Source organism: Sinocyclocheilus grahami, unplaced genomic scaffold, assembly GCF_001515645.1.
Source record: "Sinocyclocheilus grahami isolate Dianchi unplaced genomic scaffold, SAMN03320097.WGS_v1.1 scaffold346.1, whole genome shotgun sequence".
Lineage (NCBI taxonomy): Eukaryota > Metazoa > Chordata > Actinopteri > Cypriniformes > Cyprinidae > Sinocyclocheilus > Sinocyclocheilus grahami.
In genome coordinates, this window is record NW_015505525.1 from 712100 (window position 1) to 738929 (window position 26830).

Genomic DNA, 26830 nt, shown 5'->3' on the forward strand with positions numbered 1-26830 from the left:
TTTAACTACTGTATGTATGTTTCTTTATTTATGTATGTGGGTATGTATGTAGAGTATAATAAATCATTTGGATGAGGAAAAACAACCAAAAACGTTTATGGCAATTGCTTCAGTATTGTTTAAAAACCATGACAAGGTATCTCCTGAAGTAAGGCCAGTTACTTTGAGGCAATGTTCGATTATGAAGAAGCTCAAATATAACATAGTTCTGCCCGTTCTATCTAGCCTACATAAATATATATTGACTTTCATTGGCCTTTAAAAACAAAAAAACACTTCACTTTTATAACTTTTCATTTAATCACTTTTATAAGTGCAGAGAGCACACTACTAATGTGTCTAATGTACAAGAAAAGAGGAAGAACAAATGAGACCATACATTTAATTGACCTGACATGAGTTTAATCACTGTTGAGAGTGAAGAGTCCTTCATCATTAGGCTGATTATATAACAGGTGAATAAATCATGTTTCACATTGTCATACGTCATAGTTCTCATAGATCATCTAGAGTGGAATCATCAGGAACTTGGCACATACAGAAATACAGTCACATGGCCTGTGCTGTGTAACACACACAGACCAATAGATGCTCACATACGTCACAGTTCACACAGTCTTACTGCTGACTTTAAAGCATTAAGATTATTGTAACATTAGTTTGTGTGTGTGTGTGCACATGATCATGTATAAGCATATATGCAGACAAGTGTGTGTGTGTGTGACTGGACAGAAGGGGATGGCTTCAGGTCAGACGATTTAAATTTCTTAACATAAAGGTTCAAGTTCTTTAAACTTAATATCAAATAAAATATAATAATTTGAAAAAAAAAAAAAAAAAAAAAATCTACAGAAACATGTTCAACAATGTACATTTTGGTTCTAAGGCAATAATTGTTCCTCCACAACACTAGTGCTGTCAATGCTGTGAGTATTTTGTCAGTGTTCTTTCTGTGTTGATGAGCACACATTATTTCAACGCTGCCTCTCCATTGCACCATCGCATTCACTGAATGGCTGGAGCATTGCCTCGTGGGACCTGTCGTGTTTTTGAGACACTGAATAGCACCGTAGGAATTCCCTTCAACAGCGACTTTGCTTTTTTCCAAGCAGGGAAAACTTGACATTGGGAATATAGCAACAGAGATCATTCCCTTGCTCTGTGAGTTTTTTCAGCTTCATTGGTACTGCTCACGGGTTCATTTCCATGATTGGAGAACACAGTTCCATAGTCTTTCTGTGTTAAGTGCATATAACGCGCACAGGGTTAAGGTGGTTGTAGTCAGTTGTCACAGCTATATCGGAAATCTTAAGCAAGGCTTTATAACATAATTCCCTGTTCACATCATGTTCATTGTTCACTTCTTCAGGAGGCGTTACTGGAAGAGTATATTCTATCAGTTCCCTCTCTCTCTCACACACACAAAACAATTAAAACAACTTTACATGGTTTCTGCAACTCATAAGAAGGCCCAGATGGAATCGGCAGACTTTTTCACATTTTAAGAAAAAAAATCTGCAGAATAAATTGCGTGAAATGGAACACTCTTATTGATAGCTGAAAGCATTATCAAATAATGCAAAGTGTGTACACGCAAGGCATGGGGCAACTTTGTAGAGTAAATGTAACAGCAATGCAGATTCCTTGAGGGTCTGCTCACGAATGAAGCACAAGACACTGGGTCTCATTCACTTAAAACTGCAGGGATTCTTTTGTATTTGTAAGCACAGGAACACTTCTCACGATTGTTTCCACCTAATTTATGTAAGCACATGAATTTGTTCTTAACTGAGTATTTTTAAATGAGTGTGGCAAGGTTATTTGCATAAAACACGTCAAATCTATCTCCATGCGAGGACATTCCACACAGCCTTTTCTTTGCAGTCTTTTGTCACCTAAAAGCATGTGCAGAAAGATCCTAGAGCAATGCCAAGTGTGCCATCCTCAAAACCAGTTCAAACTCAATCGACACCCAGCTGTACATACATGTATCTGCATTGTTATACAAAGAAACCTCTCAACTTGAACTATAATGCTGCTTTTCAAGGTATATGATGAAATATATTTAAGATTAAACATCTATTCATAACATTTCATCCTAACACGATTATAAGGCCACCCAGAGCATGTGATTTACGTACAATAAATCTTAGCATGAAAGTTATCGTTGAATCATGATGTTTGCGCAGATTTCACGCACAAATTCATGTGCATGCACGCTTTGTGAATAAGACCCACTGTCGTGTAGTTCTAACCACTTATGTCATCACAGCGTAAACAATGGGCTACATGTATGCAAGGAAGCTTATTGTTAAATAGGGCTACATATTTACTTTTGCACTTCTGAAAATGGGTTTTGCCATAAAGCTAACAGAATAATTGTAAAATTACAACCACATAAATTTTAAAACATTTGAATGAGTTCAGGCTGGTATTTGAAGGCCTCTCTCTCTCTCTCTCTCTCTCTCTCTCTCTCTCAAACACACACATCCACATACACACATAGTTTATTTGAGGTACAGTGTGGTGTGGCATCAGCAGCCAAACTGTCCATGCTGTCCAGAGCAAAATGCACACACACACAATAGCAGTTCCTTGTTGTCTTATTGTCATTGTGTCTTAGTTTCAGTGTGCAACTCTATATATAACTGGCTTATCTGAAGAACGGTGAGCCAACAAATCTTTTGTATATGAGTGTGTGTTTTTTTCCAGGGGTTGATTTACTACACTGGTCCAGTCAGAGAGCGCAGGATACCACTCCAGTGGGCGGAGCTATCCTACACATAAGAGCAGCTGATTGGTGTTTAGGGTCAATATGACAGCACTTCCGTAGTGGCTGAACATAAAGAGGCAAATCCAATGCAGGAAACATCACGGCAGGTTTTCTCATTGACATAAATCAATCTCAATAGTTCTCTGGAGTCTGTTTTTCTTTGTTGTAAAATTGTATCCCTGTACTTAGTCTCTCTGGAGTCTCTTTCACCTCTCGGGGAGATGTTACTTGTGTGTGTGTAGCGCCTCCTGAAACTTTGTGCTAGTGTAGCGGATATGGAAGCCTTTCTTACTGATTGTGTCATCAGAGTGGAAATGAATCAACACTGCATCGCTAGCAGAGTAAAGCTCCTCACGAGGCTAAACAGAGAGAGAGGGGTCAGTTGAAGACATATAGGAAGCTTTATGATATAAGAAAATCCTAAACTCATCAGTATCATACATGCACACACTGCTCATACCCCAGATCCACAAAAGCGTCCGAGTTTGTGCGCTCCAGTGTCGTAACCATCGTAAAGTTCGATGTAGTCGTACCCGCAGTCAGCCTCCTCCTCTACCTCAAAGGTGGTGAAGGTGAGCTCGATGCCATAACCCGACTCTGCCGTTATGAGCCACTCGCAGTCGGTGTGGCCGGGGTAGTTATTATCCCCAAACTGAGCATGAGAATACAGGTTCTTCTGCCGTGCTTCTGCTTTTAACCTACCGCCACATTCTACACACAAAGACACACATGTACTGTTGATCATCACTGATTTTCTAAAAATCTGTTGACCCTTCATCCTATTAGAAACAGTTCTGTTCACTTAAACTAATGTTACCAGTAGTATTAGCTGACAAATATATCTCTTCTCTTCTCAGTTGACTGTAATAAGCAACAATAACCAGGGTGGGTGGAGCTTAGCGACAAGTTAAATGAGAAAAGGCAAAACTTCAGGGACTCTAGTCAACATGCAATGCAGTAATGATCCACTAGAGGGGTCTGTTAAACTGTCAGCATGACATGAGAATTGCTTGTATGAACACTTGAATCACATCTGATCCAATACATGCAAATAATCAAAATCAGACACAGAAAAGACAGGGTAGTTACCAGTGGAATGAGTGGCCTGGAAGCCTTTCCTTTGCACTGAGGCGTCGGAGATGAAGCGCAGGTACATCTTGTTGCCTGTGGAAATGAGCGGTTCTGGAATCTTACTGCCACACAGACGGCTCATGATAGGCGTCTTGTCCGAGTCGCCGTCAAAGGCCTCTAGGTGATCATATGCGCATTCTTGGTGCTGCTCAATCTCGAACTCATTAAAAGACTAGAGATACAAAGACACAACAGAGAAAAAAAATTTAGGAGAAAAGAATTTTGCAGCATTCACTGACATTAATTCTAGGCAATCATCTGTAAGAAAAGGAGATCTCTCTTCTTTGACCTCCTCAGCTAGAAGTCGGACACATCTGACATATTTAAGGAGCAGATAAACATGTTTGGCTGTGACTGGGACAAGCCAATTTTCATTGCAGCGGCTATAGGAATTAAAATCTCAAGTTTCAGTTAAAAGAGACAATTACATTTTTATAGAGGCCTTGTTTGTTTCATGTACATTTGCAGAACTAAATGAAAAGCAGCTAAGTTTAAATAAATGCAATACAATACTAATACATTATTGAAATGATACACTACTGTTCAAAAGTTTAGGGTCATTCAATTTTTTTTAAATAAATTAATACTTTTATTCAGCAAGGATGCAAATAAAATGATTAAAAGTGAGAGAAAAGGCTTGTATTGTTACAAAAAAAATGGTTTGTTTGAACTTTCTATTCATCAAAGAATCTTGAAAAATGCATCACTGTTTCCACAAAAAATATAAAGCAGCACACATGCTCTTATCAAATTTGGAAAAATATTTAATAAACATGCAAGGGTCAGGACGTGTGAATTCTGCATACATCTATAGAGCTTTCTGTGGGAATAGGTTCCTTGTGGGACTAAACCGAAAATCGCTGCTTAAGGGCGTTGCCAAGATAGCCACTGAGTGAACTGGCTTGCCTTTACAAAACTTCAAACTGTGTTGTGTTGGAGCATCTGCAAATCCCTGAACCACTGCATGAGTTTGAATTACATGATTTAAAGTTGTACCTTTAGTGTTTACAACATTGTCATTATGTAAAAAGCCAGCTGTTACGGCTACACAGAGAGAGAACAATAAAAGCATGAGCATGATGATAAAGTTACTCTGCAAATGTATAATGAGAACTTCAAACGTTAATGCCAAAATGATATATTAATTCTAATGGAATCAATCCCCAAAACACTTCTACCTCATCCAAACAAACAATAAAATTATCCTTTTTGTGACTTCACTTGCTTTTTGACAAGGGCCATTTAGAAACGCTTTAGGTCTAAACAGACGACTCAGAAGTCAGATCCAGAAAACAGTGGGAGACACTGAGGTCACCCTCTAAACCCCTGCCATAGCTGTCTGCTAACATGTTTGTTAATAGGTTCAAATCTGTGAATTGAAATATGAGCAAACAGACACTGCTCAAGCTTTATTAATGTACTTTACTCGATGTCTTGGGTTTCTTGTATCTTTTGCATGTTTGTGAGACTTTGTACTGTCTATATAATATAGGAGAGAGGTGTTTGGATGCATGTGTAAATGTTTGCATTGTGGTGTGTTTGTTTGCTTGAGAGGAGATTATACGTGTGTTTATGTGTGATGTGAGATTATCTGCCTTTGAACATTAGAGTAGGATTACATGTGTGTTTGTGTCTCTGCTCGTGTGCTGCTTATTTGTACTGAGTGTAAAGTTTAAGGAGATGTTTTTGTGTAATGTATACATTGTTTAACAAATGCAAACGTATTGCACAAAATTATATAAAGACTCACAATCTTGGCCCGGTGGCCTGGGGTTGCGGTGATGTCCCATGTGCACTCCTTCCTGCTGGGGTATTTGTCAGGCCAGTTCGGACTGCTGATGGTTCCACTTGTGCTGTGAATCTTGTGCTCACACTCAGCTGATAAACAAGTATGGAGTGAAGAGGGTAAAGATCATTAGAAATAGTGATGCAGCACAATAATAACACGTGAGTGATACAGTTTAGATAAGTCACCAATGAGTACATCCAGGAAATTTTCACTTTTTTGTGTTTGCATTTACAAAGTATAACGTGTAACCATAAGTTTTTTTTATATATAAAAATAAATAAACTAGCTAGATTTATGATGTTAATAACTGTGGAAACATGTCATCACAATCTGTGAAAAAGATCCACTGAAGGTCAAAACACTTATGTCACAGATGCGTTTGTCCAAATGAAGAATAGCAAATCATACTTTGAACTTTGCCCTGATTGTGAGGTGTGCACATCACAGAAAGACCATTACAGAATGCTTAACCTTTAGTATGTTTACCTGAGACTCACCTTTCCAATAAGCTAGAGTAGATCTCTTTGACAAGAGACTAGCTTTCTTGAACGTATTCTCCCTCATCCTACCAGAAAATTTTCAAAATATTATTTTGGAATTTGTGGCCAAATGTGTGTTTGCAGGTGTGAGTACTGTATTTGTGTGTGTGTGTGTGTGTGTGTGTGTGTGTGTGTGTGCGCGCACAAGGACAAGTGATTACAGCTAGATCCATGCTGTGACCTGAGGAACCAGGTCAGACAAACATTTTCACCAAAACTCTGCTGAGTGTATATATGCATGTTAGAATGGGTGTGCAACTCTTTTGCTATAGTGTTATCTAATATGAATGACTGAGAACAATCTGACCTGCTGTTGCTTTCTCTGTCTCCACATACAAAAGAGACCAAAGTCTGAGACCACAAGTGAAAATGCTTGTATTTTGCATTACATATTATAAATTGTGAAAAGTTGAATTGATTAATGTACATGACTTTATTTGATTGAGCACTGTTTCTGCACTGTACTGATCGCACTTGTCTTTAAACAGTTTGTTTTTGTCACTCATATTAATGTAATTTATGCAATTTTAATTTATTTTCAATGAATTAATTATTTTTATAAACTTTTTACTGTATAGCTTTTTAATTTATGGACCTTTTATGATTTTATTTTTTTTAAGTAAAATTCCCTTGCCTTATGTTTTAATGACAGTACCACAAACTATATGAACGCTACAAGTTTGTGTTTAACCTGATGGTCATCTTATCCACCATGATTTGAGAATGTTCCAAGATCATGTGCTTTAATGGAAGCATTTGACCTTTTGTACAAAATAGTCCACATGGTCAATGACACAAATTTGGTTGATTAGTGGCCTAGATGTTCTGAACTCTAAATGATGTTTCTTGACTTTATATATCTTAACTTTATTTTATTTTATTAAAATTTTAAACTTTGTATTTGTTTCCAGGTTTAAATTTTTTTTTATCTGATTTTCAATGTGGTATCAGACTTTTGGACCCCACTGTATCATGTACTGTATTACCACTATCACAATACACACACACAAACACACATGAGCACTAAGTCTGGTTAAGCCTCTATTCTTCCCTCTCAAAATCAGGTCAGTGTGCATTAGTGAACAAAGATATTTTCAGTGTTCTGCCTCTGGTGTTCACACTCACACATGCACACGTTTCTTAGATACTATGGCTGCTTCAAATGCTATTGGCTTGTATGTGTTTGAATGTGAATACTTAAGGTGTCTTGAAGAGTTATTTGTGTGTGTTTTTAGGTCATATATCCTCTTAAGTGTGTTATATCAGCCCATTGGCTATCTGTGGTGCTCCCCCTCTCTGTAGTTTCATTGGACTAAACTTAAAGTCATTCATTTTACAGTACCATCATTAAAAGCACAATACACCAGACAGCTCTTGACTACTGATATTCTTGTGTAAATACACTAGTAACAATTCTACAGGCAACTAGTAAAACTGGTCTATTGTTACTACTGAGACTTTTAAGAGATACACATCTTGCACACACACACATGCACATGCACAAAGGAAAATGAAAACAGAAGCAGGATTAAGACTTTGAAGCTTTGTGAAACTCCAGATGTTTAAAATCAGAATCAGTGAGCTAGTCTTGAAGAGACAGTAAAGACTGAGTGAGCGAGTGAGTGTGTTGTGTGTGTGTGTATTCCAGGATGCCGCTGGTTTAACTTCTTGACCCTGACTCTGGAGCTTAAAGGGTAATATCTCTATCCTCCTCTCCTTAGGTCTAGCTGTTTTTCTTTTCAAAGAGAAACACACACACACACACACACACACACAGCTTTAAAGTTTCCAAAGCCCACAAAAATGTTAAAAGGCCCGCAGGGCAGAGCTGCACTGGAGGTTGACAGTGCTTGTATGAAAGGCAAGGTTTAGTGGGAGACACTGTTTAACTATAACAGACCATCTAAATGCTTCAACATGTGCGGAGATCTGGAGAACAACTGTTTTACAGTTTACTTTAACGCTTTAAGTTCAGTCACCTCATTAACTGTATTTATAATGCAGCTCTAACTATCAAGACCACAAACACAGTTTTATCATAAAATTATTAGATTAAATGTTTTTAAAAGTTTAGTCTGTTTTCATTTTATCTGACCTCACTTTGACTCTATAAACGGGGTTGTATTTTGCTTCTACGCCTTTAAGATCACTATGTAAACGGCCTCTTCGAATGTGAAATAATCAACTATGCTTTGTTGAGCACTGTAGGTTTGTTATCGGCTCCAATGTAGTTTTATTTATACAATAACTGCTCCATTCTTCATAACAATATTTCTTCAAAGCCTGCATTATATTGTCACATTGAAATGTTAAGGTCCGATTGAAATTGAATAAAACATACTATAGTTAAATCTTAATTGTAACTGAGATTTAAAAGCCAAAATAGAGACAAAAAGAGAAAACCTGCCAGAAGGCCAGCACAAAAATTACATTACTCTGCATCTTAAATGCTGAGAAGAAAGTTGCATTAGTTTTTTTGTTTTTTTTGCGCTGTTCCTCAGCAGAATGCAGTATAAATCAACATGCTTACACATGCTAGAAGCACCACCGCCAGATGACTACCCTCACTTATCCTTTTCTAGCCACTATATTCTTTTGAAAGTGCCTGTACATACCTTCCTTGCAGTCGTGTTTGTTCTCATGAAGAATAAAGCCATTGCGGCACTGGCACACATAGCTGCCAATAGTGTTAATACACTCATGCTGGCATCCACCGTTATCCTTTGAACATTCATCTTTATCTGTAACAAAAAGTGAAGAGAGCGATGAATTGTTAGTTCATCAGAAACAGAAGGAAGATATGAGATCCAACCAAATCCTTTGATTGAGACATTTCGAAATCTGGTTAAGAGATGTAACAATGTGCCCTTCACTGTAATGATAAATTCTGACATCTGGAGTCTGATTTTGTTATTTATTTTTCTATTAAGAGCAATTACAGTGAGTGATTGAGGTCCCATGCCTGTATCAGTTCATTAGCCAAAAGAAAAGGCAGAAAATCTTGAAAAGGACAGTGAGAAAAGACTAAAGATTCATAGGTAAATTTTTGTGTGTGTGTGTGTGTGTGTGTGTGTGTGTGTGTGTGTGTGCGCGCACAAGGACAAGTGATTACAGCTAGATCCATGCTGTGACCTGAGGAACCAGGTCAGACAAACATTTTCACCAAAACTCTGCTGAGTGTATATATGCATGTTAGAATGGGTGTGCAACTCTTTTGCTATAGTGTTATCTAATATGAATGACTGAGAACAATCTGACCTGCTGTTGCTTTCTCTGTCTCCACATACAAAAGAGACCAAAGTCTGAGACCACAAGTGAAAATGCTTGTATTTTGCATTACATATTATAAATTGTGAAAAGTTGAATTGATTAATGTACATGACTTTATTTGATTGAGCACTGTTTCTGCACTGTACTGATCGCACTTGTCTTTAAACAGTTTGTTTTTGTCACTCATATTAATGTAATTTATGCAATTTTAATTTATTTTCAATGAATTAATTATTTTTATAAACTTTTTACTGTATAGCTTTTTAATTTATGGACCTTTTATGATTTTATTTTTTTTAAGTAAAATTCCCTTGCCTTATGTTTTAATGACAGTACCACAAACTATATGAACGCTACAAGTTTGTGTTTAACCTGATGGTCATCTTATCCACCATGATTTGAGAATGTTCCAAGATCATGTGCTTTAATGGAAGCATTTGACCTTTTGTACAAAATAGTCCACATGGTCAATGACACAAATTTGGTTGATTAGTGGCCTAGATGTTCTGAACTCTAAATGATGTTTCTTGACTTTATATATCTTAACTTTATTTTATTTTATTAAAATTTTAAACTTTGTATTTGTTTCCAGGTTTAAATTTTTTTTTATCTGATTTTCAATGTGGTATCAGACTTTTGGACCCCACTGTATCATGTACTGTATTACCACTATCACAATACACACACACAAACACACATGAGCACTAAGTCTGGTTAAGCCTCTATTCTTCCCTCTCAAAATCAGGTCAGTGTGCATTAGTGAACAAAGATATTTTCAGTGTTCTGCCTCTGGTGTTCACACTCACACATGCACACGTTTCTTAGATACTATGGCTGCTTCAAATGCTATTGGCTTGTATGTGTTTGAATGTGAATACTTAAGGTGTCTTGAAGAGTTATTTGTGTGTGTTTTTAGGTCATATATCCTCTTAAGTGTGTTATATCAGCCCATTGGCTATCTGTGGTGCTCCCCCTCTCTGTAGTTTCATTGGACTAAACTTAAAGTCATTCATTTTACAGTACCATCATTAAAAGCACAATACACCAGACAGCTCTTGACTACTGATATTCTTGTGTAAATACACTAGTAACAATTCTACAGGCAACTAGTAAAACTGGTCTATTGTTACTACTGAGACTTTTAAGAGATACACATCTTGCACACACACACATGCACATGCACAAAGGAAAATGAAAACAGAAGCAGGATTAAGACTTTGAAGCTTTGTGAAACTCCAGATGTTTAAAATCAGAATCAGTGAGCTAGTCTTGAAGAGACAGTAAAGACTGAGTGAGCGAGTGAGTGTGTTGTGTGTGTGTGTATTCCAGGATGCCGCTGGTTTAACTTCTTGACCCTGACTCTGGAGCTTAAAGGGTAATATCTCTATCCTCCTCTCCTTAGGTCTAGCTGTTTTTCTTTTCAAAGAGAAACACACACACACACACACACACACACAGCTTTAAAGTTTCCAAAGCCCACAAAAATGTTAAAAGGCCCGCAGGGCAGAGCTGCACTGGAGGTTGACAGTGCTTGTATGAAAGGCAAGGTTTAGTGGGAGACACTGTTTAACTATAACAGACCATCTAAATGCTTCAACATGTGCGGAGATCTGGAGAACAACTGTTTTACAGTTTACTTTAACGCTTTAAGTTCAGTCACCTCATTAACTGTATTTATAATGCAGCTCTAACTATCAAGACCACAAACACAGTTTTATCATAAAATTATTAGATTAAATGTTTTTAAAAGTTTAGTCTGTTTTCATTTTATCTGACCTCACTTTGACTCTATAAACGGGGTTGTATTTTGCTTCTACGCCTTTAAGATCACTATGTAAACGGCCTCTTCGAATGTGAAATAATCAACTATGCTTTGTTGAGCACTGTAGGTTTGTTATCGGCTCCAATGTAGTTTTATTTATACAATAACTGCTCCATTCTTCATAACAATATTTCTTCAAAGCCTGCATTATATTGTCACATTGAAATGTTAAGGTCCGATTGAAATTGAATAAAACATACTATAGTTAAATCTTAATTGTAACTGAGATTTAAAAGCCAAAATAGAGACAAAAAGAGAAAACCTGCCAGAAGGCCAGCACAAAAATTACATTACTCTGCATCTTAAATGCTGAGAAGAAAGTTGCATTAGTTTTTTTGTTTTTTTTGCGCTGTTCCTCAGCAGAATGCAGTATAAATCAACATGCTTACACATGCTAGAAGCACCACCGCCAGATGACTACCCTCACTTATCCTTTTCTAGCCACTATATTCTTTTGAAAGTGCCTGTACATACCTTCCTTGCAGTCGTGTTTGTTCTCATGAAGAATAAAGCCATTGCGGCACTGGCACACATAGCTGCCAATAGTGTTAATACACTCATGCTGGCATCCACCGTTATCCTTTGAACATTCATCTTTATCTGTAACAAAAAGTGAAGAGAGCGATGAATTGTTAGTTCATCAGAAACAGAAGGAAGATATGAGATCCAACCAAATCCTTTGATTGAGACATTTCGAAATCTGGTTAAGAGATGTAACAATGTGCCCTTCACTGTAATGATAAATTCTGACATCTGGAGTCTGATTTTGTTATTTATTTTTCTATTAAGAGCAATTACAGTGAGTGATTGAGGTCCCATGCCTGTATCAGTTCATTAGCCAAAAGAAAAGGCAGAAAATCTTGAAAAGGACAGTGAGAAAAGACTAAAGATTCATAGGTAAATTTTTTATCTGTGATATTTCACCACAAAAACCTGCATCTTCTTCTGTAACCAGCCACAATCCATTTAACCACATGCTAACTGAACTGAAACAGAGCAATACGAAATTTAAATAAAGCCATTTTTCTAGCACACCTCCATTTTATGTAAATTAGGCTCATTATAGATGCATTTATTATAGATGTACCATTATCTGATTTGCATAATTCCTGCAGTTAATTGGGCACAAAAACAACACTCTTGCAAATAAACCAAGAAATCATTGGGCACAACTGTCTCCTTTTCCCCTTTTCCCCTTTTAAAACAAAGAAGGCAGGAGAAAATCATACTGTATGTTGTTGGGAAAGCGCTAAGTGATTAAGAAAAAGTGATAGAATATTTAGTCTGTGTGCTTGATAAGTGTAAATTAAATGTGTCACACAATGGCTGAAACTTCAGAAACAGTCAATGATTCCTTATGTTGGTGTTTTCCCATTGCGCATCTCTACGCCCCCAGTGTCCCATGAGTCAGAAGCCTCATGAAAGCTGTTATTTCCGTGGAAGTCTCAGGTTTAGCTAATTATCACACTTCAACCACTGCTCAAAACCACCAGCATATTTATCATACAAACCCAATGAATGGCAGACAGAGAGAGCTAAAGAGACTCAAGTTTTTGTGAGTCACCACACATTTTTCATAATTAATGCTGTTTTCAAAGCACGTCTTTAAACATTTCCCACTATGTAAGTGTGCAGATGATACAGTGAATAGCACCCTATTCTTATTTTTTTTAAAAGCTTGATATATAATGCTTGATAATAAAATGTCACAGCTGAGGAGATAAGAGGAATTAAGTGTGCCTCTTAAAAATCAACCCTACTCCAAAAAAATCGTTTTAAAAGTCCAGTGTATCAAAATCTTGCTTTCTTTACTGTGCATATAGAAGAACTGAATCAGCTCTTTCACTGTTTCCAGTTCAGCGCTCTCATTCGGCTCAGTACACACTCATACAGATTAGGAGTGTGTGGGAGAGCTCTGGGGACCTCCCTAAGTCTGCCGGCACTGGGCCAGCAAAAATCCAACCTCAGGGACTTCCAGACAATGAGAGTGACGCTATTATAACTCATTGAGAGTTGAGCTTATTCTTTCTCTCACCCAGATACAGCGTTACTCATTCACCATGTGTGTGTGCTAAATGTTCATTTGTGCATTTCATTTATGCATCCAGGAGATCCAAATATAAACAGATGAATCATAAAACTGCAGATCCTGCTTGTGCTTCAGCTTAAGCACGATAAGTTATGTGATTTTTCTATCAAAAAAACTAGCCATTAAGGAAAATGTTTGCGTCTTGTGCCTTCGGGTTTACAGTTATTAGATTAACTGGCATGTCTTTGAAATGTGGTGTTTTGGAGAGAGGCTGTGTGGTCATGAGGGCAAAAGGACCTTTATATTTAGAAAGTAATATTAATCCTACTATAATTCAAAATAATAAATAAAATGTTGCTATTCCCTTGTCGAAGAGATGATCTAGTTTTAATCACAATTGTGTTGTTGTTTATCTGGTTCATCTTCTGGAATCAGAAAATCTCTTTTTCTCTGTACCTTTGCCAACCAATTTGAGTCTTTTCATATCTTCTGGATCTCATGGGTGTGAGATTATTAAATAATAATAAAAACAGGGATTCACTGCACGGGGGAGGAAATGTTCACAACTGATGTGCTTGTTTCATGAAATTGACTGGACTATTTACTTCTGATCTATTATCAGATATTAAAAACATATTTATACACAAACTAATATATCTTTTTCTTTTCCTTTCTCTTGTAGATTCTATAGTGCTTATGAGTATTATGACATTATCATACTGTCATATGAATCTTCTATATATATATTACTTGTGTTTAGTTTATTACAGCTCTTTAGACAAAAAACTGAATCATGTTAAGTGTAGGATAAAAATGGTTGCAAATAATATTTAACCATTTGTAAGAAAGTTATTCAATCTTATTATCATGCAAGTTCAACAAATTGGACATTTGTTGCCACAGAGACAGAGCCCAGTTTCCAAGAAGATGAATGGATTCTTAAAGGCACCTCAGATGTGAGGGCAAATCCATTGCAAAAAATAAATCAGGGGAGAGAAGGCTGTACCTGAAACATGCCTTGACATGACCTGCTGGCCAATGAAATCTGGCACATCATTATCAACGTCCTGGCAGGACAAAAATATAAAGAGGCGCTCTTTGCAGTGAGCGAGCCTGTCTGTGGAAAAGAACGCCCTGATTCACACACATTTAAAGTTTCAGTGCACTTTTCATTTTACAAATTACACAGTCAACGAGTTTACAAACACTTCCAGATGTTATTTACCCCAATACATCTACATTTGACATTTACAAGTGACAATCACGCATCCAAACAGATTAAAATCATAACTGTGCTTAAATCCAGATTCCAGTGTTTGGATTAATGCTTTTGTACAGCCTGAACATTTCTAACCAAACCCACAGAACTTCTCATGATATAGTCGCGCGAGAAAGAGAGGGGGCATTTCACCTCGGTAAATGTTTGAAAAGCTTTCGAAATTTACATTATGAAATTCATATATACAAGCGAGCTTGGGTGGAGGTGTCAAAACATAGCTAAAGACGTCCAAATCTCCATTTCAAATGAATAGCGCTGACACGGTGGTCTTACCGGAGAAGAAATGAGCTTTGAAGCCTTTCTTGGAGACTGTGTTGTCGGATTTGAACTCAATTCGCATGTTGTTGTACTGGGAGGTGATAACCTCAGGAACCTCCGTACCGCAGTATTTCCCATGAAGCTTCGAGTCAGATGACAAACCGCTCCGCACTTCAACATAGTCATACTTGCACACCTGCACAAATAAAATATACAAATAACAGACTGATAAACATCAATCTTTCTGTCTGTCCGTTTGTGTATCTACCTACACAAACAATAACACACTCTCCCACACACAGTTGGAGATTCTCACCTCATTTCCCTCTAGTTCAAAGGTTTCAAACTGCATGGATATGCGGTACTGAGTGGGAGCCACCACTTGCCACACACAGTTCTTATTGGGAGGGTATTCCTTAGGCCAACCTGGGGTAGTAATTGTGCCGTTCAACTTAGTCAGCAAGCCACCACATGCAGCTGAAAGAGAAAAAGAATGAGAACCAGTGTTATTTTAGTATCACCGATGCTATTAAAGTTTTTATTCATATTTTGTATTAGATTTATTTTTATATTTTCTCTTTTCATTTTAATTTTTGTTACATTTTTTAGTAAATTTGTGTGTTTTTGTCATTTTATTAGTTTTTGTATTTTTGTGTTTTTATTTTAGTTAGGGTTTAATAATTTGTAATTACATTTTAGTTTTAGTTATTTTAGTACATCAAAATAAACTAAATGGAAATAAGAAATGATGCCTTGAAAACTAGCTTTTTTATGTTTTATTTTATTTTATTTTACTTCAGTTAAGATGTTTTATTTTAGGTAATGATTGATAAAAAAATTTTTATTATGATTTTCATTTTAGTTTACTATAATAACCCTTGTGAGAACAAAGTTTTAAAAACACAACTAATAAGCATTAAAATAAATAGACACTATAGCACAGTTTTTGATGGCTTTTGTGTTATATTTTAGCAAAACCACAACACATCGTACTTTATTACTGACAGAAACCATGTGGTTTCTGGGCAGAGTGAGTGTTGACTAAGTGCTGTTTGTTCTTGTTGTTTTCCTGTTGACTGCGGATGTTTTCCTGAACCAGTCAGTTTGGCTTGAGTATCCGCTGAGCATGTTTGAGTCAGGCAGACGGAAGCACCTGTGTGCAGTGTATTCACACACAAACATTCTCTTACCTTCACAGCTCTTCTTGTCAGGGGCCAGTTCGTATCCAGGATCACAGGCACATTTGAAGCTTCCTAATGTGTTAACACATCTCTGTTCGCAGCCCCCATTATCTGGCTTCAGACACTCGTCTTCCTCTGTTTTAATAACACGGACACAGAGTAACATCAGTTGAATAGACAAGAGCCAACTCATTAGCATCTGATAGCACTATTTTGTTACATGTGTGTGTACCTTTGAAGAAGTTTGCAGCAAAGCCTGCTTTATTAACCGTCCCATCAGAGACAAATTTCATCCAGAGGGTGTTAGAGGTGGAACGGATATCTTCAGGTTTATCATAGCCACAGAATCGACCAATCAGAGGGCTGTTCTCAGTTAGTCCATCTCTAACTTCTAGGTAGTCATATGCACAGCTGTCATGCCTCTCGATCTGCACAAACACAGGCACAATGCAGTATGTGTTAATGGCATTAGCATGTCAATGGCACCTTAGGTGTTAGTGCATAGGAAACAATCCGATAAAAACAGGATCTCAGGCGTCTCTGTGTATATTATATGCCAGGCTCTCAGGTCTGGTACATGTCCTGCTCTTTATAGACTGCATGCGTGCAAAAGAAAGTGTGAATATGTGTATGCAAAGGCAGAGAGTGTGTTTTCATTCCCTCTGAACAATTCGACACCTTTGACCTACTGACACACACAATGGTCTGCATACATACTTACGGCATGACTTGTAACAACATTCTGACGTTTTAAGGTAAATAATCAAACATGCCTGGAAAAACTCAACTTGACAAAGATGTGTGCCTATTTGTGCATGTATATCATAAATATTATGTTTAACTTTAAACAGCACACATGTAAATAGCAACAACTATCCTCAGAATGAAAAGACAAGGGAAAAGCAGAAAAAGGAAAGAGGCAGGCTAAAGTGAAAACAGAAATTAACTGGAAATTAATAAAGAGAATACAGCCAAAAAAGAGGAGACAACCTCACCTCAAAGACCTGAAAGCTCAAGCCCACGCTGTAGCCCTCAGACACTGTGATCCTCCACACACATTCCTTAGATGGACGGTAGTCATCTGGATAGTTTGGAGACTGAATCTGTCCAGAGTCCTTACTGATCTCCCCTCCACATATTGCTGCCAGACACATAGCAAAGAAAGAGAGAGAATTAGACTTTTACTCTGTCATCAGCAATATTTATGCTATTTTCAATGCGTGTCTAAAAACCATACTATTTATTAAAATCATATTTTAATATTATTTATAAAAACATATTGTACTGCTTATGCTGGTTTACACCCATCATAAATCAGAAAATTAAGAAGGATGAGTTTTTTGGATTCTGCAAAAAAGACCAGGTGTTATGGGTACTAACTCTCCCCACATGCCTACACTTGAATGCTGAGTGTGATTCATTGGCCAATTTTTTTCCCCTAAATTTCTTTGGACATCACAATAATTTTATCTTTTGTTATCTTTTGGGCACGATAAATGTGTAGTTAAAATCTGATATTGAGACAGTCCTAACACACACACCTTCATAGGCTGCTGCAAATCCCTTTCCAACCCAGTTGCTGCTACTGCGGAATTCAATCCACATCCGACTGTCGGTAGAGACCAACACTTCTGGAATTTTATCACCACAGAAGCGACCTGCACAGATACACACACACACACACACACAATAAATAATAGTGCCCCATAAGCATGCATTGCATTGGTAATACATATTATCACTTAATATATTCCATGAAGAAGGATGAGTTTTTTGGATTCTGCAAAAAAGACCAGGTGTTATGGGTACTAACTCTCCCCACATGCCTACACTTGAATGCTGAGTGTGATTCATTGGCCAATTTTTTCCCCCTAAATTTCTTTGGACATCACAATAATTTTATCTTTTGTTATCTTTTGGGCACGATAAATGTGTAGTTAAAATCTGATATTGAGACAGTCCTAACACACACACCTTCATAGGCTGCTGCAAATCCCTTTCCAACCCAGTTGCTGCTACTGCGGAATTCAATCCACATCCGACTGTCGGTAGAGACCAACACTTCTGGAATTTTATCACCACAGAAGCGACCTGCACAGATACACACACACACACACACACAATAAATAATAGTGCCCCATAAGCATGCATTGCATTGGTAATACATATTATCACTTAATATATTCCATATTATTCCTGATGAGTCCACCAGCATGCATGTACCCAGCAATGGCGCTTTCCTCCAGTATCCGTCACGAACCTCAATGTAGTCATACCAGCACAGGCTGCTCTTGTAGAGGTCCATAGTGGTGAAGTTTAACACTATCTGAAATGGGCAGCACACATGCAGCTGTCATATACATCAAACTTCACACATTAGATCAGCGTTTCTTTATCTACAACCTCGTAGTCAAGACAATTACAGGAAGAAATTGATTAAAAATTGCAGATACAGATAAATGTGGAACATTTCAATACAACTTAACACCCAGAAGTGTCTTACCTTCTCCCCAGGTGTGACGGAGATCCTCCATACACAGTGTGTATATGATGGGTATCCATTAGGATATCCTGGAGATGAGAAATTCCCCAGTGAGTCCTGCAGTGTTTCACCACATGCTGGATAGAGACCAACACAATAACATAATTAATGAGTGTAAGTGCAAAATTCCATTTATTATATATATAAAAAAAACTTGAATATGTAACTTTAATTAGATGTCAAGTTAGTAAACTCTTTAAAAGATTCAGTGTATGATTCGTTAGACTGATTCAAACTGATTACTTGTGAGTCTTTTGACCAATTCATTAAAAGTACCAACTAAATAGTCACTCGCTCAAGAATCAGACTACACTGGACGTGAAATATGTTAAATGTGTTAAAGACAACACAATAGAAAGATGTTCACAACTCAGCTAAAAATTCTTGTATCGTAGCGCTGTATAGTCAGCAGCGGCGGAGCGCCACCGCTAAATAGCAGTGCAGGAAACAGATACACACACACACACTGAAGTAACAAAGACCTATTGACTGTTCTAATGAGATCTCAGGAGCCAAACAGTGCAGGATAGGAGAGCAGATTCTCTGTTCAAGAGAAGCCAAATCATCTGCTAACATTTGCCAAATGTTCCTCCCAATTAGCGATGTAGCGGTTGGCCAAACATTTGTCTTAAAGGCCTCTGTTTTTCATCACAGCTCATTGGACAGTGATTGCGTATGGAGGTGCTTTTGGGTGTCAATTTCAAGGAAATATAAAGACGTAGTCAAGTCACACAACAATCCGATGCAGAGTTGTGCGGCAGATAAGCTGTTATCTTTGGCTTGGGTGGAGACAGTCACCCCTATTTCAGACTAAACTTTGACACAACCTGTATGTAACAGCAGAGACAGGAACTTTGGACTTACAACAGTAGTTTCCAAAACTTACACTGAAAATTATGTCATCATTTACTTTATTATTATTTACATAATTGATCATGCCACCCATGTCAATAAATATTTATTTTTTACCCAAAACATAAAAGATTTGGGCATAATGTCCAAGCTGCATTTTCCATACAAAGAACGTTAATGGTGATTTACACATTCATAACCAAAAATGTAACTTTTATAAATCTTTATGTCTTTCTTGGATCATTTTTCCTCCACCTACGTTGAAGGGAAAAAATACCTTTTTTTGTGCTTCACAAAAAATGTCTGGAAAGGCTGGGTACCCTACTCCTTTTTGGCAAACTGTCTAATAAAAGTGGGGTTTCAGTCTACAAATTTTGTCACAGACAGTGAATATTGTGGAAGAGAGAGAGCTTTGTCTTTGTATGTGAAGTAGGCCATGCGTCACGCATTTACACACACACCCTCACTAGTAGTGCATAAACTCAAAACAATACAGCAGTAAAATAACACACTTATATGCCACTCACATGGACACACACATGCACAGGCAGTAGAGCGAGAGGGTCTTATCATGCTCTTTGTCCCTAAAATGTCAGGGTGGCCCTCTTTTCTCACCAACATGGAAAGAACATGCCAACTACACAAAGGAAGGTCTTCTAGCTTAGCTGGGACTTAAACCAGGGATCTTCTTGCGGTAAGGTGACAGTGCTACCCACTGAGCCACTGTAAGAAGCTCATGTGCATCATAAAACTGAGAAAAACAAATGATCTCATGCAAGCTGACACTATATTGGCTAGAAACAATTATCTGCACATAAAGTGAGGTCATCTTCCTGCAGTTAACACCCTTGGTTTCCTTCATTTAAATTTCACCCTCTCTCTCATACACACTCACACACAATGTAGTCCTACCTGGACATCTGTATAGCTTCTTGGCTTGGGATATATCTCCTTTGCTGAGTCTAGTTCTCTGACCGATAGCAGGCCTGACACCATTCTCATCACGAGAGGGAAGAATCGTGTCCAAAAACATTCCTCTACAGAAGAGAAAGACAAAAAGGAGAACATATATACAGTATTTGAATAGAAAGTTCTGAATTAAATTAATGGGTGTGAAATTCCTAGTGTGTGACAGAAGTCTTACCTGGAGAAAGTGTTTCTGGCATAATGCATGATGCTGTCAAAATCATACGGCTCACCAAGAGAGTTGACATCCCCTGGTTCCATCTTAATGAAGTTATACTCCTGACCTAAGTGTGCACAGATACACTCATATTAAAACAGATAGGCTACCTTTACAAAGCCAGCATTTAGAATTTATTTACTAACAGGTGTGACTGTCGAATTGTCCTGTTCATACAACAGCAGCTCATATATTGTCTGCATGAAGAAATAACTGGAGTCAAGTCTTTTCTATTCTTGTGATAGCCATGAATAATGCCTGTAACCACTGCACCAATAACTTAAGTACCAAAGGTGGTAATTTCAATAACACAGAAAATTCTTAATATAACTGAGACCATTTTAGTTAAACAGTAGTACAAAGCTCAAATATTGTCATCAAAAATAATAAAAAAGTACTTTTAATTGGAGGAGAAAATGATGAGTGAATATTAAAAATATCTCCAACTTTATCATTTCCGTCTTTTCTTAAGTCATGAAAATTTAGGGAAATCATTTTGCTTATTGGTTATCAATGTTGTTTATTTAAAAAAAAATGCTGTGAAAAAATGTTTGTTAAAATGCTGTATTTATGAACCAAGACTGAATCCATATTCTGCAGCTGTGTAAATGCAGTCATATTGAACCAGCAGTTACCTGGTAGGGTGCAAAGACTTGAGTCATGGGTCATGTAGTACCTGGCTGGATGTTGTCCCGAATGATGGTCACATGATCGTCACGGTCAGGTCGTGTGTGCTCGTGCCAAAAGCCAATTACATGTCCAAGTTCGTGAACGACAATGCCAAACTTGTCACAGTTCTTCCCAATGGATATTGCCTGGGGACCATTACCCCGACGGCCGACATAAGAGCAACACCTTGAGAACCAATAAATAAAACGTTAAAAGTCTGTAATTACTGAAATGTCAGCATCTTGTTGGCTCACCCCACTCTTGAACAACTCAGATTCTGATAATGTCACAGAAGTGTCAATGTTTGTAATGAGGGGGGTGATGGGAGGTGAGCTGAACTAATGCTTAGTTGTTTGGGGTAACGTAGTTTAGTGTGGGTTGAACAGGGGATAGTGTGAAATGATGAGAGCTGATTAACGGTAATTAGGGTGACTTGGGGTTAGCTTTCAGATTCTTGCTGTGTTTTTTCCTTAATGACAAATAAGCACACAATGTTCACCTCTGACTGAGTGCCAGTGCAATGAATCACAGGAGAGACAAAGAGGAAAGAGAAAGAAACTGGTGAGTCCCAAAATAAGTGCCAAAAGACAGTCTAAAGCAGTGGTTTTGCTTAAGAATGCAGATTTTAAGTTGGGAATCAAGTGGCCACTTCCATATAAAAATTGTTAATTTTCTTTCCCTTGCTGTCCATGACCCTCATAACAGACCTGTGACCCATTTGTAGGTTTCGTGACTCACCAGTTAAGAACCACTTGTCTAAAGTATTGATGCAATATTGTGAGAAAAATAATTACAATATATGGATAATCGATTGTGCCGGCAAAGTGCTATTCAAGTTGCTCTGTATTGTGTGTGTTGCATTAAGCAGGTGAGAATATTTGGCACATTAAGGTGAATTGTTTCACTAGCTGGTGTTTGTACAAGCCCGCAAATCCGATTATTATTAACAGAAATATTGCCAGCAGCCTCACAAATCTCACAAAGTTTGTGCTCTGGTCAGCTATGTTTCCATATGCAGATCAGTTACTGTATTTGATGTGCTGTTCATTTTGATTCTCTCAATTGTTTTCTGAATAACAATAGCATGTTGCCACTTACGCTATATGGAATTAAATGTTTAGTGTTTCAGTGTGCAGTGTGCAGTGGTTGAGGATTTTGTGATTTCAGAGATTTACATTGCCCCAAAGGTCCTGTTTCCAACTGATATTAAGATGCATTTTTGTGATTTGATTACAAGCAGTCAGTGCTTAAGGTGCAGGGAGGGTGGGGCCTTGGTGAAATCCGAACATAGTCTTAATACAAGGTGGAAACAGGGCCAAAGTAAGGTCAAACCTGTGAAGTCAGAGTTCGAGGAATTCAGATGGAATCTCTATAGGCCATGTCTCAGACACTCAAACACACCCACAAACAAAGCAGTAATCTCGATTCCACTCGCTCACTATTTATAACTTGGATTAGAACACCTTAATCCCTCATTTCATAGACATTGATAGTGTGCAGTAGACACACATGAACACAGAGAGATATTCAAACAAATAAAAGGAAACACTCAAAATAAAACACATTCTCCAATCTACATCATAAAAGAGAGAATAATATTTAGCCAAAACAAACATGCATCTATTTTATGTAATGCTGCTTTGGAACCATTTGTATTGTAAAATGAATAACTTCCGTTGAGTTGAACTGAAATTAATTGACCTTTTTAACTAGTGACAGTGACTAGTGACATTTGTGCAAAAGAAATAGACATCAAGCCTGTCAACACTTTCTCATAATACAAACATACACACATGGGCCCACGCTATGTGCCAAATGCTTAAAAAGCACATAGAGTCGAGTAGAAGGTTAACACTCAGTGCTTGTGTTGGTCTGTCAGCAGGTTTATATCTGAATGACGTCTGCTGATTATAACAGATATGACCACACTGAGATGGATAATATTATGTAATGCTCTCGCAACCTCTCTCCCCTCCACTCTAATCTAGCCTTGTCCTTCTGTCAATGGTCATTCTGCCTATTTCTCTGTAATCTGTCTGGAACTGCCTCATTATTTCACCTCACCTTCCATCAGCATCATTCCCACAGAGATATTTAACATCCTCAGTTTCCTTTTCATTCCAGTTTCCATAACATTCATAGACTGATAACACTTCTATTAGTGGTTATAAACCTTCTTATCAGGTGTTGTGTAATATTAAACAATGCTATATGTGATCAAATAATCAATTAAAAGCCAAGTTTTCAGATACGAACAATCGCCAACAATGTTTATCTAGACTTATGCGATTTCCGTCTTCCCTTCTCCCTCTCTCTCTTCCTTGTTAACACACTGTTAGGATTCCATTCCTAAGAACAATGGGTGGTTTGCTCACCGTGGTAACAGGGAAGGAAGGAAAGCCAGGCCGACTGTAGTCGTCTCAGTCGACTCTCGCTCCCTCGCTCTCGCAAACACACACATACCTTTGTTTTAAATACACTTTACAGGATACACTCATAACAATGAGAGCTGAGTATCTGAGTGTGTTCCTTAATGACCACAGCGTTTCATTCAACCTTTCTTACACCCAGTACATGCAAAAACTAATAGAGCCCAGAGGTAAAGAATCTCTAATGTAGATAGTACCCCAACAAAGTGCTTTATACCCCAGCAAAGTGGAACTGGTAGCCAACCTTGAAGTGTTTCATGCATTTTAAATGAAACATGCAGCGAATAATCATTCACAATAAGATTTATAATATGCATTTAGAAAACAGATGGGATGAATTTTCATTTCATGCTGACTTCATTTCAATTACTCCATTTTCAAATATCGTAAATGTGAACTGATTCATTATAACTTCTGATCAATAAACCAAATGTAGATAGTGGAGTCAAGAAGATACTAAGTTAAATTACTTGGGATGTAAACACCAATGCCAACATTAAGCACCATTACGGAGTAGCTTGGTGTCAGAAGCACAAGTGTTGTGATGGATGGCCTCAGTATCAATGTGTGCATTACTATTTTAAAATGTTATATAATTATAGAGAACACACAAACACAAACCCGCAGGGTCTGTAGGTGAAGACGATGTAGCTCTCCTCATCAGTTTTCTCGATGAAGGTCACACATGTCTGTTTCTCCCAGTGTCTCATTGCTTGCTTTAACATGGCCCTCTGACTTCCTGAAAAACACATACAGAAATCATTGTGTAAATCACATACATTCATATACTGATATTAAGCACAGACACTCAGGTCCCCTTACCGGTGAAGTTGCCTCCTATGACGTAAGGGATGACACCTCCGGGCCAGATCTTCTCAGCTCGGGATGTGGCAGCACGTGGCACTCGAGACTTCACACCTCTGCCGCTGTTTACACTCTTCCCTCCAGCTTTGGAGCTCGACACATCTTTACTGCTGTTCACCGGCCACGACTCTACACCACAGACAGAGCCTTTTTTAGAGCCTTTTTGAGAGTTTATTCTCTAATAGTTAAATATACATATGCACAAGCTCTTACTGCAATAAAATGAATCCTGCCAACACATGACAGCACTATTGTTATGATTCCAGTGCAATAAAAATCACCAATTGTGATATTTATTTATTAGATATTTTAGGGCTGTCGCGATTTGTCGATTCTATTTGACCAATCCTGATTTTAAAAAATTCTCGACTTAATTTTGGAATGAGTTGCCCCTGCCGATCAGGTCTGCCAAATCACTGTCAATTTTTAAGAATCTGTTGAAAGCACATCTAATGTTGGTAGCATACAAAGATTGAGGTGGTATTTTATATGCCGATGTGGTGTTTTATGATGTCGATGTTTGTTTTTATTCTTGTACTTTTTATGTAAAGCACTTTGGTTCAACCTCGGTTGTGTTTTAAATGGTGCTATATAAATAAAGAAACAAGAACAACAAGAATTTTGCCTGCGTCGGCTAACCGACAAAATACCGGAAGTGGTGCATATCACAGACGAGAATCCATAAAACACATTATTAGACTGTTTTCCAAGGCCTCATGATATATTAAACCCGTTTAAAATTCATAATTAAGCATAACTGTGAATTCACAAATGCTACGATTTAATTAAATAATTTTAACAGTTATAGGATTGTGTAGGTTATGTACGTGCGTCTCATAGCGGCTCCATTCACAGTAATGTGTGGAGCGGCTCAAACTCCATCTCTGCATGTTGTTGTGAGTTTGGGTTTATTATAACGTTCATCTGGGAATGAAACGTGTGCCATTTCATCAGATTTGTAAGGTAAATCATTTATAAATCCACGCAAACACAGGAGAATACATCATTATCTCGTGGTTTCAAAATAAAAGCTCAAACCCTCACTGAGTTTACATGTTTTGATGTCCATATATTCATTAAATTACAGTGACTATAGCATTTCTGTCGTAAAGAAATGGACAAATATTAAAGATTAAGTGGACATCTGAATTAAATGATGCTTGGTCAATATTAAACAAGTATTAGATTGCACAGTAATGTGTAAAAACAATCGCCAGGACGTTGGCGCCCCCTGCAGGCCTTTGTTGTAATGCATACTGTACATTAGCTCTATTCACTGATCTATAATAGAGATTATATTATATTATTTTATAATTATATATAGATCAGGGGCTCTATTACATTATAATACAGTATTTTAACAGTTTTGTTCAATGAAATCATATGATTTCTTGCTTTAGATACTTTATTTGAACTAATTATTATTGCCTCATTGCTATTCTATATGTATTTTAAGTAAATTTAAAGGCTATTGTTCACTTAGCCTACATCTATTTTTATTACCACAAAAATGTATTATTAATTATAATATTTTATTAGTAGTAGGCCAGAACATGTGGACATGTCATTCTTACACTATAATACTAAACTTTGGTTTCAGTGATTTGGACTATGAGATGGACACTTGCTTTTTGCACTCTCTTTACTTTACTTTACTTTACTTTTGCTTTAAAAAAGGATTTCATAGAAATTTGGATTTCATTTGGAGTTTCACTACTGAAGTCCTCTGTTATTTTTTTTTCATCATGCTGGAGATGTCTGTTTAAATCTGTTGTTTACACATTTCTAATAGTACCTTCAATATTTAAATTTTTTAATAATACATTTTAATAATAAAATGTTAATACTTGATTCTAGTGGACTCTCAACATTGCATTTATTTAATGTGAAAACCCAACTGTTGGGGTTAATTGAAACAGATTTTTTTTTCCCTTTGTAGTTGCACTCACAGCTGTAATTAACAGAAGCCCAGAGCATGTGGATATATTGACATTAAGAACATGCTGACTTTCTCAGACTTTTGTAATTATTTTCTTTTTATTTCATTTTTTTTTTAGGTTTGTTTACATTTTTACTCTTTTAGTTTTACATTTTGTCAATGGCTTGTTTACATTTATACTTTTTTATGGTACACTGCTGAATGGCAAAGTTGCAAGTTTAATAAAATTTTCTTTAAAATTGTTGATTTTTTTTGTGGGAAATTAATTGTTTAGATTAATC

General features: G+C 37.2%; 1 protein-coding gene across 1 annotated transcript in view; it reads right to left on the bottom strand.

The window, feature by feature from the left end:
- Positions 1-392: 392 nt before the first annotated feature.
- LOC107548346 (dorsal-ventral patterning tolloid-like protein 1) overlaps positions 393-26830 on the bottom strand; it is a 53495-nt gene continuing 27057 nt past the window's right edge. Inside the window, exons 5-22 of the mRNA XM_016229002.1 lie at positions 24569-24739; positions 24368-24485; positions 21325-21503; positions 20610-20715; positions 20378-20502; positions 18575-18690; positions 18295-18397; positions 18046-18162; positions 17067-17212; positions 16304-16499; positions 16081-16206; positions 15207-15367; positions 14906-15086; positions 11799-11924; positions 5655-5782; positions 3863-4076; positions 3234-3484; positions 393-3132 (exon numbers count right to left, since the gene is read on the bottom strand). Of these exons, the coding sequence (XP_016084488.1) occupies positions 2998-3132; positions 3234-3484; positions 3863-4076; positions 5655-5782; positions 11799-11924; positions 14906-15086; positions 15207-15367; positions 16081-16206; positions 16304-16499; positions 17067-17212; positions 18046-18162; positions 18295-18397; positions 18575-18690; positions 20378-20502; positions 20610-20715; positions 21325-21503; positions 24368-24485; positions 24569-24739 (2699 nt within the window). The 3' untranslated portion in view covers positions 393-2997. The remainder of the gene's footprint in view (positions 3133-3233; positions 3485-3862; positions 4077-5654; positions 5783-11798; positions 11925-14905; positions 15087-15206; positions 15368-16080; positions 16207-16303; positions 16500-17066; positions 17213-18045; positions 18163-18294; positions 18398-18574; positions 18691-20377; positions 20503-20609; positions 20716-21324; positions 21504-24367; positions 24486-24568; positions 24740-26830) is intronic.